Genomic DNA, 16,468 nt, shown 5'->3' with positions numbered 1-16,468 from the left:
TTCTCATACTAAGTGAAGTAAGTCAGAAAGACAAATACCATATGATATCACTTATATGTGGAATCTAAAATATGACCCAAATGAACCTATCTATGAAACAGACTCACAGACATGGAGAACAGACTTGTGGTTGCCAAGGGGGAGGGAGGTGGGGGAAGGATGGAGTGGGAGGTTGGGGTGAGCAGATGTAAGCTATTATATATAGAATGGAAAAACAAGGTTCTACTGTATAGCACAGAGAACTATATTCAGTGTCCTATGATAAACAATAATGGAAAAGAATATTTTAAAAAATATATATGTATAACTGAATCACTGCTGTATAGCAGAAATTAACAACTGTAAATCAACTATACTTCAATAATTAAAAAATTAAAACAGGTGTGCAAACAAAAACTTGTACACAAATATTCATAGCAGTGCAGTTCACAATAGCCAAAAGGTAGAAACAAGTAAAATGTCTTTCAAAGGGTGAATGGATAAATAAAATGGGTAAATCCATAAACTAACCTATACCATATAAAGGAATAAAGTAAAATGGTGGTGCCACTGTGGAAAACAATATGGTAGTTCCTCAAAAACTTAAACAGACAATTAATATATGATCTGTCAATTCTACTTCAGTGTATATACTCAAAATATTTGAAAGCAGAAACTGAAACAGGTATTTGTACAACCATATTCATAGCAGCATTATTCATAGTAGCCAAAAGGTGGCAGAAACCCAAGTACCCATCAACAGATGAATGAGTAAACAAAATACGGTATGAACGAATAAACACAATAGGACATGATTCAGCCTTTAAAACTAAAGTAATTCTCATACATGCCACAACATGGATGAACCTTCAAGTCACCATGCTGAGTGAAATAAGTCAGTCCAGAGAAGTCAAATTCAGAGACAAAAAGGGGCTGAGGGCTGTGAGTGAATGGATACAGAGTTTCATTTGAGAAAAATTTTTAAAGTTCTGGACATGGATGGTGAGGATATTTGTACAACAGTATGAAGGTAGCTAATGCCACAGAACTGTACACTTAAAATGTTTAAATGATAAATGTCATGTCATGTATTTTTAATAACAGTGGGGAAAAATGAATTAAGTACCGATAAGTGTTACAACATGGATGAACACTGAAAACATCCATACTGAAAAAGGCCACCCTGATCACATACTTGTCTTGTGTGCCTTAAATCCATTAAGGTTATAAAAATAAGGGAAAATCTAAGTGATCATTCCAAAAAAAAGAAAACTGGATCAGAATGGAAAAAGATACTTTCAAACATTTGGACAGCTGGTGAAAGTTAAAGTGGGCTTGAGGATTAAATTATAATGTGGGTACCATATAATTTCTTGATTTGGAGGTTATGTGCTGATTCTCAGGGAAAGTATCCCTGTTCTGGGTAAAACACACGAGTATTTTGTGTGAAGTGGCTAATATGAATACTTTTTACCTTCGTGGAAAATTTTCTGTATGTGTGAAATTTACTAGAAAGTAAATTACTTTGCAAAACAACCATGTCAATACCATGCCAAAAAAACAGAACACATCGAACTTCGTTATAAATGCCAAGACTTACCCAGATCCAGTTCAACAAAAGTTGTGATGTTAATTGGCCTTGTAGGAGTCCACATGTTATCGAGAGACACCGTAAGAAGATTACATTAGGAGCCACCATGTCTTGGGTGTTATGGATGACCTGGGATACAGCAGAAACAGTGGGATTTTAGAATTACAATTTTCCACATCACTCCACAAATAAAAACTGTTGGAATAAAATTTAGTGAAGTTGCAGACTATAAAATCAATATATAAAAATCAGTTAAGTTTCTATGCACTAATAATGAACCACTAGAAAGAGATATTAAGAAAATCCCATTTATAACTTCATCAGAAAGAACAAAATACCTAGGAATAAATTAACCAAGGACACGAGAGACCTGTACTCAGAAAACTATAAAGCACTGATTTAAAAAATGGAAGAAGACACAAATAAATAGAAAAATATTCTGTGCTCATGGATTGGAAGAATTACTATTACTAAAATGTCCATTCTACCCAAAGCCATCTACAGATTCAATGCAATCTTGATTAAATTTCCAATGGCATTTTTCACAAAACTAGAAATAATAGTATTTGTATGGAACCACAAAGGACCCTGAATGGCCAAAGGGATTCTGAGGAAAAAGAAAACAGTTGGAGGCATCTCCCCCTCTGACTTCAAACTGTATCACAGAACTAAGGTAACCAAAACATGACTTCAAACTGTATCACAGAACTAAGGTAACCAAAACAGTGTGGAACTGTCAAAAATACAGACACACGGAATAAAGGAACAGAATAGAAAGCCCAGCAATAAACCCACATGTGTGTGGTTAGTTAATTCATGACAATAGGGCCAAGAACATACAACAGGGAAAGGACAGTCCCCTGAAAAAATGGTATTGGGAACACTGGACACTACTCTCCAAGTAATTAATTAGAAAACACATGGAATGAAATGAATATAGACCAAACTTTACAACTTATACCCAAATTCACCCAAAATTGTCCACAAACTTAAATTACAAAACTATAAAAATTCTAGAAGAAAACGGAAAAAAAAATACATGACCTTGGGTGTGGAGATAACTTAACACACACCACCAATAGCCTATAAACAACAAAAAAAAGTTAATAATGTGGATTTTATAAAATTAGAAAAGCCACAAATTGAGAGAAAAATATTTGCCAAGCACATAGCTAATAAAGGATTTATAATCAAATTTTCCCAAGAACCCTAGAACAAAAAACCTCATTAAAAATGGGCAGGGCTTCCCTGGTGGCGCAGTGGTTGAGAATCTGCCTGCTAATGCAGGGGACACAGGTTCAAGCCCTGGTCTGGGAAGATCCCACATGCTGCAGAGCAACGGGGCCCGTGAGCCACAACTACTGAGCCTGTGCGTGTGGAGCCTGTGCTCCACAACGAGAGGCAGCGATAATGAGAGGCCTGCGCACCGCAATGAAGAGTGGACCCCGCTTGCAGCAACTAGAGAAAGCCCTCGCACAGAAATGAAGACCCAACACAGCCAAAAATAAATAAATAAATAAAAATTTTTTTTTAAATGGGCAAAGATCGGAACAGACTCCTGGCCAAAGAACATATACAGAGTGTAAACAGGCATACAAGAATATACTCAACATCATATACCATTAGGTAAATACAAATTAAAACAACAATGAGCTAGCACTGCACACCTATTAGAACTGCTAACTCAAAAAAATGACAGTATCAACTGGGGGAAGAACAACAGGAACTTTCCTTCTCTGCTGGTGGAGTACAGGTACAATCACTCTGGAAGACAGTTTGGCAGTTTTTTCCAAAACTAAAAAAAATCTTAGCATAGGATAGAAAAATCAGACCTCAAGTATTTAGACAATTGCTTTGAAAAACTGTGTTCAAACAAAAACTACCATAACATTATACACAAGTTTTATTCATAATGGCTAAAAGCTTAAAGATATTAGGATGTTCTGTAGATGAATGCATAAGATTACTGGGGCACCTACATGTCAAGGGTAAGAGCATATGTACCCCCAAATATGCCTGTTTGATATAAGAATTATTTTAGGCTGATTAATTTTTTTAAAACTGCGAACATGGAACAATATAAACCCATTAGAAGTTGCTTTTTATGAGGTCATTACAGGGTGGGATCTGAACCAAGAACAAAGAAGGGTAGAGGAAAAATTATTTTTCCTCTCCTATATATGCAATGGAATACAATTTAGCAATAGAAAGAAACGAACCACAAGCCCAAGCAAAGACAAAGATGACGCTACATATATATTGCTAAGTGTGTCAACCAAAATAAAATAACATAATGCAGGAGACAACAAACAGGAAAAGAATTTATTTGGGGTCTTAAGAATTGCTGTTTGGGAGACAGATTCAGGTAACCCTGAAAGTGAAAGGTTCTTGCCTCGTCCCAGGCAGAATTCAGAGATGAGGCAGGGAGGTCAAGAAAGTAAAGTGAGAGTCTATTTAAGCTATAGTTCGCTCTTGGGGAGAGCGGGCAGGCTCAGGTGAGTAGCTGCCCTGAGTTTTTTCGGCAAGCTGATTACATGGGGTGTAATGTTCATTGGGGAGGGAGGGATTTGGGGGTCATATTCCCTGATTTTCACCCCAGCGCCACCTTCCCCGGGGGAGGAATTTTTGTCCTTATTTAGCCTTGATCAGAAGTGTCATGGCTTCTGTGCATGATGGGTACTTCTTATCTGCAAGGCTAATTTTATTGTACTGAGAGCATAATGAGCAAAAGGTTACATTCGGACACCAGATTCCTGCCTTTTCCTACCTTTCTTTGCCTCCAGGACACTTATCCCAAAATGTATGGTTTCCTGCCAGTTTGGAGGTTCCAAGGACCCCACCCCACCCCCGCCTTTTACAAGACGCAAGGTTTCCTGCCATCTGGCCCATGCCCCCTTTCTCTGCTCACATCTAGCTACCTTCCTGCTTTAACAAAAGAATTTCTGGGGAAGAGAAAGAGGGGCCTTTAAAAACAAAAAAGCAATGAGGTTGATAAAAGTTGCCTGGCAATAAATGCAACTGACTCTGTTGGAAGTCTGAAGATATTTGTCCTTAAAGAATCACCAGTTGTTAGCGGTAAAACAAGTTGATAGATTTTCATGAATTATTTTAGTGTAGGAGTCCAATAAGTATGCAGACTGTCAGGAGTTTCTAGCAGATGTTCTGGATGATTTCAACAGGTGAAAAACACCCCATGTAATATGGAAAATACAAGCAGACCAATTAACCATCCTCTGACCCTTTCTCCCTGCTAGTTTTCCTCTCTGTGTTCTGGGATTTCCCTCTCCTGGGACACAGAGAAAACAGGGACAGAGGTGTTTGGCAGCTCCCCTTAAATCTGACCCCACCCAGTGTCTTCATCTTCCCCAGACATGCCCCGCCCAATGAGGACACCATGCCAGAGGGAGTCTCAGGAATCAATGATCCTGATGTGGGCCTCCCTGGTGGCGCAGTGGTTATGAATCTGCCTGCCAATGCAGGAGACACGGGTTCGAGCCCTGGTCCGGAAGATCCCACATGCTGTGGAGCAACTAAGCCCATGTGCCACAACTACTGAGCCTGCGCTCTAGAGCCTGCAAGCCACAACTACTGAAGCCCGAGTGCCACAACTACTGAAGCCCGCACGCCTAGAGCCTGTGCTCCGCAACAAGAGAAGCCACTGCAATAAGTTCATGCACCGCAATGAAGAGTAGCCCTCACTCACCACAACTAAAGCCCGCGTGTAACGATGAAGACCCAACGCAGCCAAAAGTAAATAAAATTTAAAAAATGATCCTGATGTGTCAGGACTTATTTGATTAAAAGGGACTAGACACGCTTACTCAAGTAAAATAAATATTTTAAATGATAGAAATTAATCCTTACGAGAGACAAGCTGAAGACTGGGTTCAGAGGTATCAGGTCCAAGGGCTCACATGCTTGTAGTGTAACCTGGTCCCTCTCCAACCATCAGCCTGCTGAGTGCCTTGTGGTCCCATTCACAGGCACAGTTTCTCTCATTGCATCCAGCAACTCCAAGACGACACAAGCTCAAAGTCCATACTGGGAATGGTTTCTCCTTCAGCAGGCTTCCTTGAAAACTCATGGCTTGGAATGCCTTTGGCCTGGCTTGGATAACATTCTCATCCTTGCACTGATCACAGCAATCAGAGGATGGAAAATGGGATCGGCCAGGTGGGTGGAAGGTGGGGTCAGCCCTCTGAAACTATTTGGCCTGGAAGCAGGTTAAGATGTAGCTCCCAAAGGAAAGCTGAGGTGCTGCACTTGGACATGAGGACAGATGCTGGCTCGGTGAAAGCAGCAGATTCCCTATCACTGACCACCCACTGCATAGCACAGAATCTGAAGCACAAGGTAGAAAGGGATTCACTTAGGGTCAGGGGCTGCAGCCACCCATCTAATGTTCTTGCTATCCTTTCACGACAGCAAGAAGTTTTTCCATTTGCTGAAAAGCAAGGTTGATGATGATGGTAAACTCGAGGCTCCTGCCTTGGGCATCGGGTCCTTGCATCTCAGAGACTGGCCCAGAATAGCTCATGTGCCCTAGGAAGGCACACAGACCTCACTCTTCTTCCTGGGGGGGTGGTACCCCAGGATTCATGCCTGCCCCGCAGCCACATTAATCAACCACTCCCAAAGAACAAACATTGCTCATTTTTCCAGTCTCCTCTCTCCATGACAAAGAGCAGACACCATATGCTAAGGGTGGTAGAAAATTCTTGTTCAGTGAAGTACTGGGAGGTTTGAGGATTATTCAATACCATGGAATTCATAATTGGCAGGCTTTCCAAAGTCCACATGGGTGCACATGGCTCTCCAATACCATTCAGCTACTGTGAAACTGCCCATTAGGAGGCCCAGCTGCATAACGAGTATGAATGATTAAGATCTTAATGAGTAGGAATGTCAAAAGTTTGTTAACAACTGGAAGGCGAAAGGATTGCCAGGCCACAGTCTGCCGTCTGGTTGTTGTGCCAGGGCCACACTCACCATTTACAAGGTTATTAACTCTTGCCAAGTCTGGGATTCTAACTGGACTATCTTGGGTTATCTACTGACATCTGAACCAACAGCTATAGACTGAGGGAAGGAATCTGCAGCTGAGCTGGGCCTGTGTCACAAATTCTACCCCTGAGTGGATGATGGAATCCAAAAGGAAATTTAGTGTACTATTACCAGTAAAAGGGGGTAAAAAATTCTGGGAGGCCAAAACATCCAACATCCAGCACTGGCTTCTCTCCAGGGTGGATATGATCTAGCTGGGAAGAAGTCCTAAAGGTTTTTTCATACTTGACACATTCACAGGGTTTCTCTCTAGTATGGACTCTTTGATGCTGAAGCAGATTTCTTTTGCTAGTAAAGACTATTCCACACTCATCACACACATAGGAAGTCTCCTGAATATGGATTCTTAGATGCCTTTTTAATTGATCCTGAGCACTGAAGGCTTTTCCACAATCTACACAGTCAAAGGGTTTCACCTCACTGTGGACTCGCTGGTGCCGAGTTAGTTTTGTATGAAAATTGAAGGCTTGCCCACATATTTTACAAGAATAAGGCTTTTCCCCTGTGTGAATACGCTGATGCTGACTAAGATGAGAAGTCCGTCCGAAGCTTTTGCCACACTCATTACACTCAAAAGGTTTCTCTCCAGTGTGGATTTTCTGATGTCGCAGCAGTGGTGAATTACCAACAAAAGCTTTTCCGCACTCATTACACTCATAGGGTTTCTCCCCAGTGTGAATTCTCTGGTGTATTACAAACTCAGAACTACTGGTGAAACCATTTCCACACTCCTTGCAGAGATAGGGTCTGTCCCCACTGTGGATTCTCTGATGCCTAATCAGATTCGCGTTATCATTAAAGGCTCTCCCACACTCTTCACACTGATAGGGTTTCTCTCCAGTGTGGATTCTCTGATGTCGAATTAATGAAGAATTGCCATTAAAGGCTTTTCCACACTCATTACACTCAAAGGGTTTCTCCCCAGTGTGGATTCTCTGGTGTCTAACATAGTAAGAAAAATAGCTGAAGCACTTCCCACATTCCTCACATCCAAAGGGTTTCCTATCATAGTGGATTCTTGGAACCTTTCCTCTAATATTTTTCACTGTGGGGATTTCCTGGTGCTTCTCCAGTTCACGTGTTTCTAGCAAGCTGTTTCTCTTAAGAACATTCTTCTGTGGCCCATGTGACATCATCATGTCTCTTTCTTCAGAAACTCCCCATGTTGGTGTTAACTCATCGTCAACGTTGGTCCTGGCATCTGACATAACAAACAGAAAACAAAAATGCCACCTGAGGATTATACTAGAAAACAAAAGAACATTGAAAATTATTGTCATCCCCCCTTATCTGCAGTTTCCCTTTCTGTAGTTTCTGTTTCCTTGTCAACCATGGTCTGAAAAATATTAAATGGAAAATTCCAGAAATAACGATTCTTAAGTTTTAAACTGTGCACTGTTCTGAGCAGCATGATGAAAACTAGAGCCATCCCACTCTGATCAGATGTAAATCATCCCTCTGTATATGCCACCTGCCTATTACTAAGTAGCTGATTCAGTTATCAGATTGACCATTGTGGTACTGCAGTGCTTGTGTTCAAGTAACCCCTATTTTACTTCATAATGTCCCCAAAGTGCAAGAGGAGTGATGCTGGCAATTTAGATATTCTCTTACTGTGCCTAATTTATAAATTAAACTTTACCATATGTATGTATGTATAGAAAAAGACATGGTATATACACAGTCGGTCCTCTGTATCCACGAATGAAGAACCCGCAGTTACAGGAGGCCTACTGTACTATGCCATTTTATGTATGAGACTTGAGCATCTGCAGATTTTGGTATCCACAGGGGTCCTGGAGCCAATCCCCCACAGATACCCAGGGACAACTACATAGGGTTCAGTATTATCTGCAGTTTCAGGCACCCACTGGGGGTCTTAGAATGTATACCCCACAGCTAAGGGGGGACTACTAGATAGAGACTTTAGAGATTACTAAAACTCCCAACATCAGCCTGCTATTGAGACAAGACTAATAAAATGAAAGTGCCAAATATTCAAAGGCAGAGAACAGTTGAGATGGAAAGTTGTTTATATATTTCAGATACTAGTCTCTGTCAGATATTATATTATGCCAGAAATTGCAGTGGATCTTCTATTCCCTTCCTCCAGTCAGACTACCTTCCTTTTTTTCCCATCTGCAACCCATTCTTATCTGTTGAACTCAGAACAAATGGCCCTGCCACTGAAGGAGCATCACCTGAGCTTCTAAACTGAAATTAACCTCTCGTCCTGCTATGCTTCACAGCCCACTGCCTATATATCAACAACAGTACTTGACACACATTTTGCGGCTCTAAACATCTGTCTCCATAACTTGTATCCTCCAGAGCTTCTAAAACAAAGCTTGGCACATGGCAAGTGCTCAAAAACTGCTCCTGAATAAATCTATCCCATCCAAGGAAGGAGGGCCTCTGAGACAGGCAATGATGAAACTCAGAAAGGAGCAATGGACACAAAAATTAACTCAAAATGGATTAAAGACTTGAACATAAATAAGACCTGAAACCATAAAACTCCTAGAAGAAAACACAGGCAGTAACCTCCTGACATAGGTCTAGGAGATGATTTTTTGAACCTGACAGAAAAAGCAAATGCAACAAAAGCAAAAATAAACAAGTGGGACTACATTTAACTAAAAAGCTTCTGCACAGCAAAGGAAACCAACAAAATGAAAAGGCAACCTATGAACAGGAGAAAATATTTGCAAACCATATATCTGATAAGGGGTCAATATCCAAAATATATAAAGAAGTCATACAACTCAATAGCAAAAAAACCCCAAACAATTCAATTAAAAAATAAGAAGATCTGAACAGACATTTTTCCAAAGAAGACAAACAGACAGCCAACAGGCATGTGAAAAGATGGTCAACATCACTAATCATCAGGGAAATGCAAATCAAAACCACAATGAGATATCACCTCACACTGATTAGAATGGCTATTATCAAAAAGACAAGAAATAAGGTGTTGGCAAGGATGTGGAGAAAGGGAACCCTTGTGCAATGTTGATGGGCATGTAAATTGGTGCACACACCATGGAAAACAGTACGGAGGTTCCTCAAAAAATTAAAAAGAGAACTACCATGTGATCCAGGAATTCCAAAGAAAATGAAAACACTTGCTATTTAACCAAAGAATATGAAAACACTAAGTAGAAAAGATATAGGCACCCCTATGTTCACTGCAGCATTATTTATAATAGCCGAGATACTGAAGCAAGCTAAATGTCCACTGATGGCTGAATGGATAAAGAAAATGTGATTGATACATACATACACACACACACACAGAAGAATGTTAATTCAGCCATAAAAAAAGAAGGAAATCTTGCAATTTGTGACAACATTGATGGACCTCGAGAGCATTACGCTAAGTGAAATAAGTCAGACAAAGAAAAACAAATACAGTATAATCTCACTTATATCTAAAATCTAAAAAAAAGAAACCACACACACACAAAAACAAATAAACCAAGCTCACAGTTACAGAGAACAGGCTGGTGGTTGCTAGAGGCAGGGGTAGGGAGTGAGAGAAATAGGTGAAGGTACAAACTTCCAGTTATAAAATAAGTCATGGGAGTGTAATGTACAGCATGGTGACTAGAGTTAACAATACTGTACTGCATATTTGAAGGTTGCTGAGAGTAAATCAAAAGTTCTCATTGGAAGAGAAAAAAATTTTGTAATTATGTAAGGGGACGGTCATTAACTAGACTTCTTGTGGTGATCATTAATGCAACGTATACAAATATCAAATCATTATTTGTATACCTGAAACTAAATTGTTATATGTCAATTATACTTCAATAAAAAACATTTTTTTAATTAAAAAAGAAAAAAGGAGCAATAGATTCGAGAATTATGAGATGTGTTAACTGGAAATCTGTTAGGAAGAATTAAGATTGGTGGAAATGGTTTCATATTTTACCTATTTTGAGAAATCATCTGTTTTATTTAAACCCTTCCCAGCATGATTCATTTTAAAATATACTGCTCTGTAAAGCTCTGTAGCTGCTGTTCCTAAACCTGCCTCACTTACTTTTACAGATGTCTTTGGTCCCCTGTGCAGGGGGATCATCCCGTGTCTCCAGGCCCCAAGGCAACTCCCCTCTCTCCAGAAGTGAGACCAACGCAGGTTTGGGAACTGGGTATCCTGAAAAGGGGTAGAAAATGGCACCTTTCAGTCCTGTGTCTGCTGTGTCAAAAGAAGAAAAAGCTCAGGAGTCTCAGTGAGAATAAAACAGATCCACAGAATAGGGCTCAGGACTGGGGAAAGACAAGATTTTTGCTCAAGTGGAAACTGAGCATTTGCGACCTCTTCCTAAAACAACACGTAAGAGTACGTAAGTTAGTGATCCTGCAGGACATATGCAAACACAGGGAACGGGTCATACCCTTCCCTAGACTACAGGGAGACAGCAACAAGCTGAGAACTTATCTGGCAACAGATGCTACTTATTCCTTACTGTGCAGAGCCCCTGGGAGGACAGATCATACTCTTACCAGGCAACAGCAATTCCCTATATTGAGACCAAACTGACCCAAGACTTGTCCCTACCCAGCAAGCTCTCAAGTGGGTCATTTGGTCTCACTCCCAGAACCATCAGTGATGGATACAAGAGATGACTCCTCCCTTTCCACACCACACCTCCGGCTGATGAGGAAAAAAGGAAGGAAATGGGAAAGCATAGATCTGAGTCCCAGGAGAAAAGTGGCCTTACCCAGAGATGTCAAGTTCCCATAAATCTCCAGCATCACACTTCTGTACAGGGCCCTCTGTGCAGGAGAAAGGCCAGCCCATTCTGTCTGGGTGAAGTACACAGCCACGTCCTCAAAGGTCACCACCTCCTAAAACAAGAGGTTCCTGCTGCCCCAGAGCCAATTCTCTGGCTCAGGGCCAGAGTGTGGGGTACAGGGGACAGTATGAGGGAGGGGTCTTATTAAGAATGAGTAATGAGAAAACGTGAAAGAAATGAATGTTAAATGACTATTGCTACAACCAAAATTCTGGAACTGCTCTCACTACCAGAAGAGTTTCCATTTGGACACAAAATTTAGTGTCATAAAACACGACACATTTTGAAAACCCTGGAATGTCTCCCATTAATTAATATTCCTAGAGCAAAATCTCTTTGATTTTATAAAACTTTGGCTTTTATTGTTGCACCTACAAGGAAACAATTAGCTTCAGTCTCTCCAGACACCACTCAGAGGTGGCATCTCAGGACTGACCTGTTCCCCCTTCACTGTCCCAAGTGCCCAGTCAATCCAGCTGTTCCCCACACGTGCTCATTCTACCCTAAACCTCAAGTCCACATGACAGGAACAGAGTCACATTTTGCCTTGATGACTGGTCTCATCCAACCCTCATCTGTTGCTTGAAGAAGGGGTTGTACAGCCTGCGCTCAAGAATATCCAGCAGAGAGAGCTCAGTGCTGCCGGGGGGCAGTCTATTCTGCTTCCCGATGCGTTTTCCTGGGAGAAGATGCTTCCACAATCAAATTGCTGCTGGGTAGTTCTTTTAACTGCTTTTCTTTATACCTCCAAGACAATCTGTAATTGTTTCTGCCAACTACGGCTCATGCTTTTTTAATAGTCACCCTTTCCCTTCCCTGATGGTCCCAACTCTACCTTCCCAGAGAGCTCAGGATCTGGTTTATAAAACTCTTATTCATTCCCCAGACTTTGGTATCAAACCTGGTTACGTGAATGCGCAGTGAATATCCTGCCACCTTCCAACACCTCAACTGATTATGCAGATCTCCCCAGCACTGCCTCAGTCTCCTTGGGGGACCTAACACATCTGACCCATCTAACACCAAACGCATCCCCCCTTCCTGCCCCCTGCCAAACTGACTCTATTTTCAATTCACATAACTAACTGGCACAGTGAGTGACAGTGCTGTTTCTCAATTAACAGTGCGAATTTCATCCCAGTCTCCTAAGTTAGAAAATTGAAATTCATACTAGACTAACTTGCCCTAGTCACTACTCATTTCCGATAAATGGTCAGTAATCAAATCCTGCCAATTTTATTGTCTATATGTTTCTGGAATCTGACTCCTCTTCACTATGGTACAATCAGTACAGTAGTATGGGCTGGGGATACTTAACTCCAATGCCAGGCCTGTCCTGTTCTGAATCCACCCTCAGCCAGCCATACAATCAACAACTTAAAATGACAAACTGACTCAGTCAACTGAATGACTTCCTTGAATGAGTCACCACTAACTACAACAGTGGTTCTCGAGGGTGGTTCCCCAGAACAGCAGCAGGATCACCTAGGAACTTGTTGCAAAGGCAAATTCACCGGCCCCACCCGAAAGCAATTTGTGCTTCCATAAGCCCTCCAGGTGATTCTGATGCACACTAAAGTCTGAGAACCCTGGACTACAGGATAAAATCCGAGCTCAGGAAACCAAGCTCTATCAGGTAACAGTTGGTGATGGGAAAGCACAAGACTGTACACAGAGAAACTAGCTGGGAAACTCTGCAAACAAAATCTCAGAAAAGGAATGACAAACCCTGAATGAGGGCAATATAAAAGATGGGACAAGTGGAAGACACAGTAGGCAGAAGCAATGAGACTTGGTAACTCTCTGAAAGTGGTATCAAGGGGGAAGAGTCAACAATTACTCAGCAACCTAGAAACCGAGTGGTCAGGATTGCGACACAGTGATACCAGTAACTCACTAACTTACAGAAGATCAGAAGAGGACGGGAGCAACAAGAAAGACAATGTCTTGGTAAGAGGGTAGGCAGAAGGAGCTGCCAGATACCAGAAATCCAGGATTGGGACTTAGGATATAGTTCATAGATGCTAAGTTACTGGATAAATAAGTCCCAGGAAGAAGGAAATGGTTAAGGAACACCCAGCAACTCATCAGTCTCAAAAAGTGAAATCAACTCAAGAAATCAATTTCCCTGTCCCACAAATGTAAGGTAAATGTTCACCTCACAGAGGAAGGTGCAAAGAGGTTAAGTGACTGGCTCAAAGCCACAAAGCCGCTGAGGCTTTTTGGGATCCCTCACTTAAGGTGTCCTGTCCTAGTGCAGATTTTTCCTATTATAGCCCCCTGCCTTGATTAGCCAACAGCACTGACCTCAAGGAAAATATATTTTCCCTGATTCTGAAGCCAACTTCTTTAATAAATGGGACAAGCCCACTTTTTCTTGTCTTCTTCCTGCCATCGCTCTGCCCCTACTTCCCAAGAACCTTGGGACCTCGCTAATCTCGATTACTCCCACTGTGTAATCAATCCTACAGCACCAGCCTGAGTCCTTCATTCTCACAGGTCCCTCTGTAGGAGGAACCACTGAACCTGGGAACCATCTAGCTCAACAGAGATCTTCAGAGTGCAGGAGCCTAGGCTTCTGCTGCCCAGGACACTCTCTCCAGCCATCACTTGCTGGGCTTCTGGTTGTTCAATCCCTCATCATCAGCTTTCCCTGGCATCCAGTCCTACTGAAGAGAATCAACAAGGGTCTTCCTACTGCTTTGGCTCTAAGACTTTTGCCAGAATCATCTCTCTCATCCCCCATTTCCTTCAAATCAGATCTCTCCAAGGCTGACCTGAGGGGATCACAGCTCACCTGGTGCCAGGCTCTCAGGGGAATGACAGCCATCACCTGGGCTTCCTCTCAATGAAGGGCAGGGGCTGAGGGAAGAAGCAAAGAGAAACAAGAGTGAGCCCGACCCAGACAAAGGCTCTCCCTTAAAACAACAAACTTGCCAGTAACAGTAGCAATCATTTACTAAATGCCACTTGGTAAGTGGTGTATGAATATTTCCTCTTTTAATCCACACTATGCCATGAAGTTTGAATTCTGAGGAAACTGAGAATTTGAAAGGTAAGTAACTTGCCCTCAGCACCACACGCTGTACTCACCAACATCATGCAACACTGCCTGTCCTAAGACATGAGTACAGGGGAACATGAATACACGAAGAGCAAAACAAGCAAAAGACACCAGAAAACTCAAAGCAAACCCTAACAAGAGGAAATCCAGACCTTCATTTTTAAAAATAAAATTTTACTGAGAAACATAAAAGGTAAAAAAAAAAAACAGAAATATGCCTTTGGAGGAAAAACACATATTCTCTCATTCAATCTCCACAATAATCCTTTGAACCTTTTCCTTTTTTTCAAATAAGAAAACAAGTCTAAGACAATAATTTTCTCTACCAAGGTCAGTCACCCAGTGGATGGATGAACTTGGATCCCAAACCAGATAAGCCAGATTCCAGAGGCCAAGCTTTTAATAACTACATCCAAGTGCTTCCAGTAGTAATCCCAACAGGATTTTTTATTTTAGAACTTGATAAAGTGATTCTAAGGTTAATATGGAAAAATAGGTAAAACTAGCCCCCCAAAACTCAGAAAAAGAATCTTAGAGTAAGGTTTCCTTTTCTTGGACCTTGGGGCAAGCATCTTTTTTGATCATCACCCCACTCTACACCCAGTGATAACCAGAAACAAATTAGCAAAGGACCCTGAAGAGGCCACACAACATGCCAAAAGATCTGGGTTATTACTTTAATTATATCATCCCCTACAGACACTTTGTATTCTTGTTAACCAGTCATATTCTACCAAAAAGCCAGCATCTTCCAAAACTCATTGCATGCTGCAATTTCCTGCTAGCCTCATCTTGTGCCATCCTCCTGCTTTCTATTAGTTTAGCCACACTGGTCTTCTTTCAGTTTCTCTACTATGCTAATTCAGGATCTTTGGACCTACTGTTCCTCTGCATGAACTACTCTTCTCCAACCTTAGAACCTTTGGAACTGACAGTCTCTGTGTGCAGTACTCTCCAGCAGCCTGACCTCTCTTCATCTAGGTAACTGCCTGCTCACCCTTCAGATCACCGCCTGTTTCCACAGATCAGGTCGGGGGCCCTGGGTTACACACCCCACTAGCACTGTATTCCCTTTCTTGTATACCACCTCTCCCAGTTTGAGATAATACACTTATGTATGTTTTCTTCATCCCACAAACATTTATCACATATTTATTTCATTCCAGGCCAAGCGTGAGACACAGGAGATAAGAGTGAAGAGAGAAAGTTTTGACCTCTTCCATCACGGAGCTTAGACTAAAGAAATCAAAGATTCTCATAGTTAGCTTTAAGACCACAATCGTGATTAGTGCCAGGGAGAATTTATCCTAGATGGAGTGGCTTAAGAATAGGAATTAACTAGGTTGAAAAAAAAATCTTTCTGAAAGTAACAGCATGTGCAAAAACATGTTCCCGAAATGAAAGTCCAAGAAGACTGTAGCAGAGCCAAGGGAAGTGTGCTGAACACGAAGGTGAAGAAGTTGCAAGAGACCAAGTCCCGCATGGCCTCTGCACGTCAAGGACTTCGTCTTCATCCTAAAAGCAACAGACCGCAACTACAGGGTTCGGAGCAGGTGGAGTGAAACGATCGCACTGGATTAATAGGGGGCTTTCCATTAAACTGAAAGCTCCCTGGGGGAGGGGCCCACGGCCGTCTCATTCGCAGCTACATCCTGGGAACCTACAAGAGCAGCTGGCATTTAGCTGCTCAGTAAGTAGTTGTTGGCCCAGGGAGCAGGGGAGGCTGTGGCTTTGTCGGGTCAAAGGGCGTCTCCTTTCCATACCCAGCCTCCATTTCCTAAGGCGGCCGCAGTGGGCTGGGGAAAAGGCGCCAGGGCGGGCTGGACTGCCCGGCGGGCGCCCTCGCTCCCCGGATCCGGTGGCGCCGCCCGACTCCCTCCATCTCGGCATCAGGGACTAAGGGGACAGCCTCCTCCAGGGGAGTGAAGAGCGTGACCCCAGCAGCTTTGCTGCGGCCACAAACCCCCA

The 16,468-nt window shown here is 42.1% G+C and overlaps 1 protein-coding gene across 13 annotated transcripts in view; it reads right to left on the bottom strand.

Annotated features, from left to right (window-relative positions):
• Nucleotides 1–16,468, bottom strand: part of LOC102991110 (zinc finger protein 19) — a 43,253-nt gene that overhangs the window by 26,655 nt on the left and 130 nt on the right. For 8 of the 13 annotated variants that reach the window (XM_028478225.2, XM_007112058.4, XM_055079225.1 and 5 more), the window contains exons 1-5: nucleotides 14,234–14,328; nucleotides 11,362–11,488; nucleotides 10,680–10,793; nucleotides 5,435–7,835; nucleotides 1,580–1,699 (exon numbers count right to left, since the gene is read on the bottom strand). In XM_028478225.2, coding sequence (XP_028334026.1) covers nucleotides 6,742–7,835; nucleotides 10,680–10,793; nucleotides 11,362–11,488; nucleotides 14,234–14,266 — 1,368 coding nt within the window. In that variant the 5' untranslated portion in view covers nucleotides 14,267–14,328 and the 3' untranslated portion in view covers nucleotides 1,580–1,699; nucleotides 5,435–6,741. Of the gene's footprint in view, nucleotides 1–1,579; nucleotides 1,700–5,434; nucleotides 7,836–10,679; nucleotides 10,794–11,361; nucleotides 11,505–14,233; nucleotides 14,329–14,529; nucleotides 14,548–16,263; nucleotides 16,462–16,468 lie in introns of those variants that run through there. The other 5 variants (XM_055079228.1, XM_055079227.1, XM_028478230.2 and 2 more) reach the window with 5 other exon arrangements.

The sequence above is a fragment of the Physeter macrocephalus genome, chromosome 17, assembly GCF_002837175.3.
Source record: "Physeter macrocephalus isolate SW-GA chromosome 17, ASM283717v5, whole genome shotgun sequence".
Lineage (NCBI taxonomy): Eukaryota > Metazoa > Chordata > Mammalia > Artiodactyla > Physeteridae > Physeter > Physeter macrocephalus.
The sequence above is the reverse complement of the archived record's forward strand: the minus strand, read 5'-3'. Positions and strand labels throughout refer to the sequence as shown.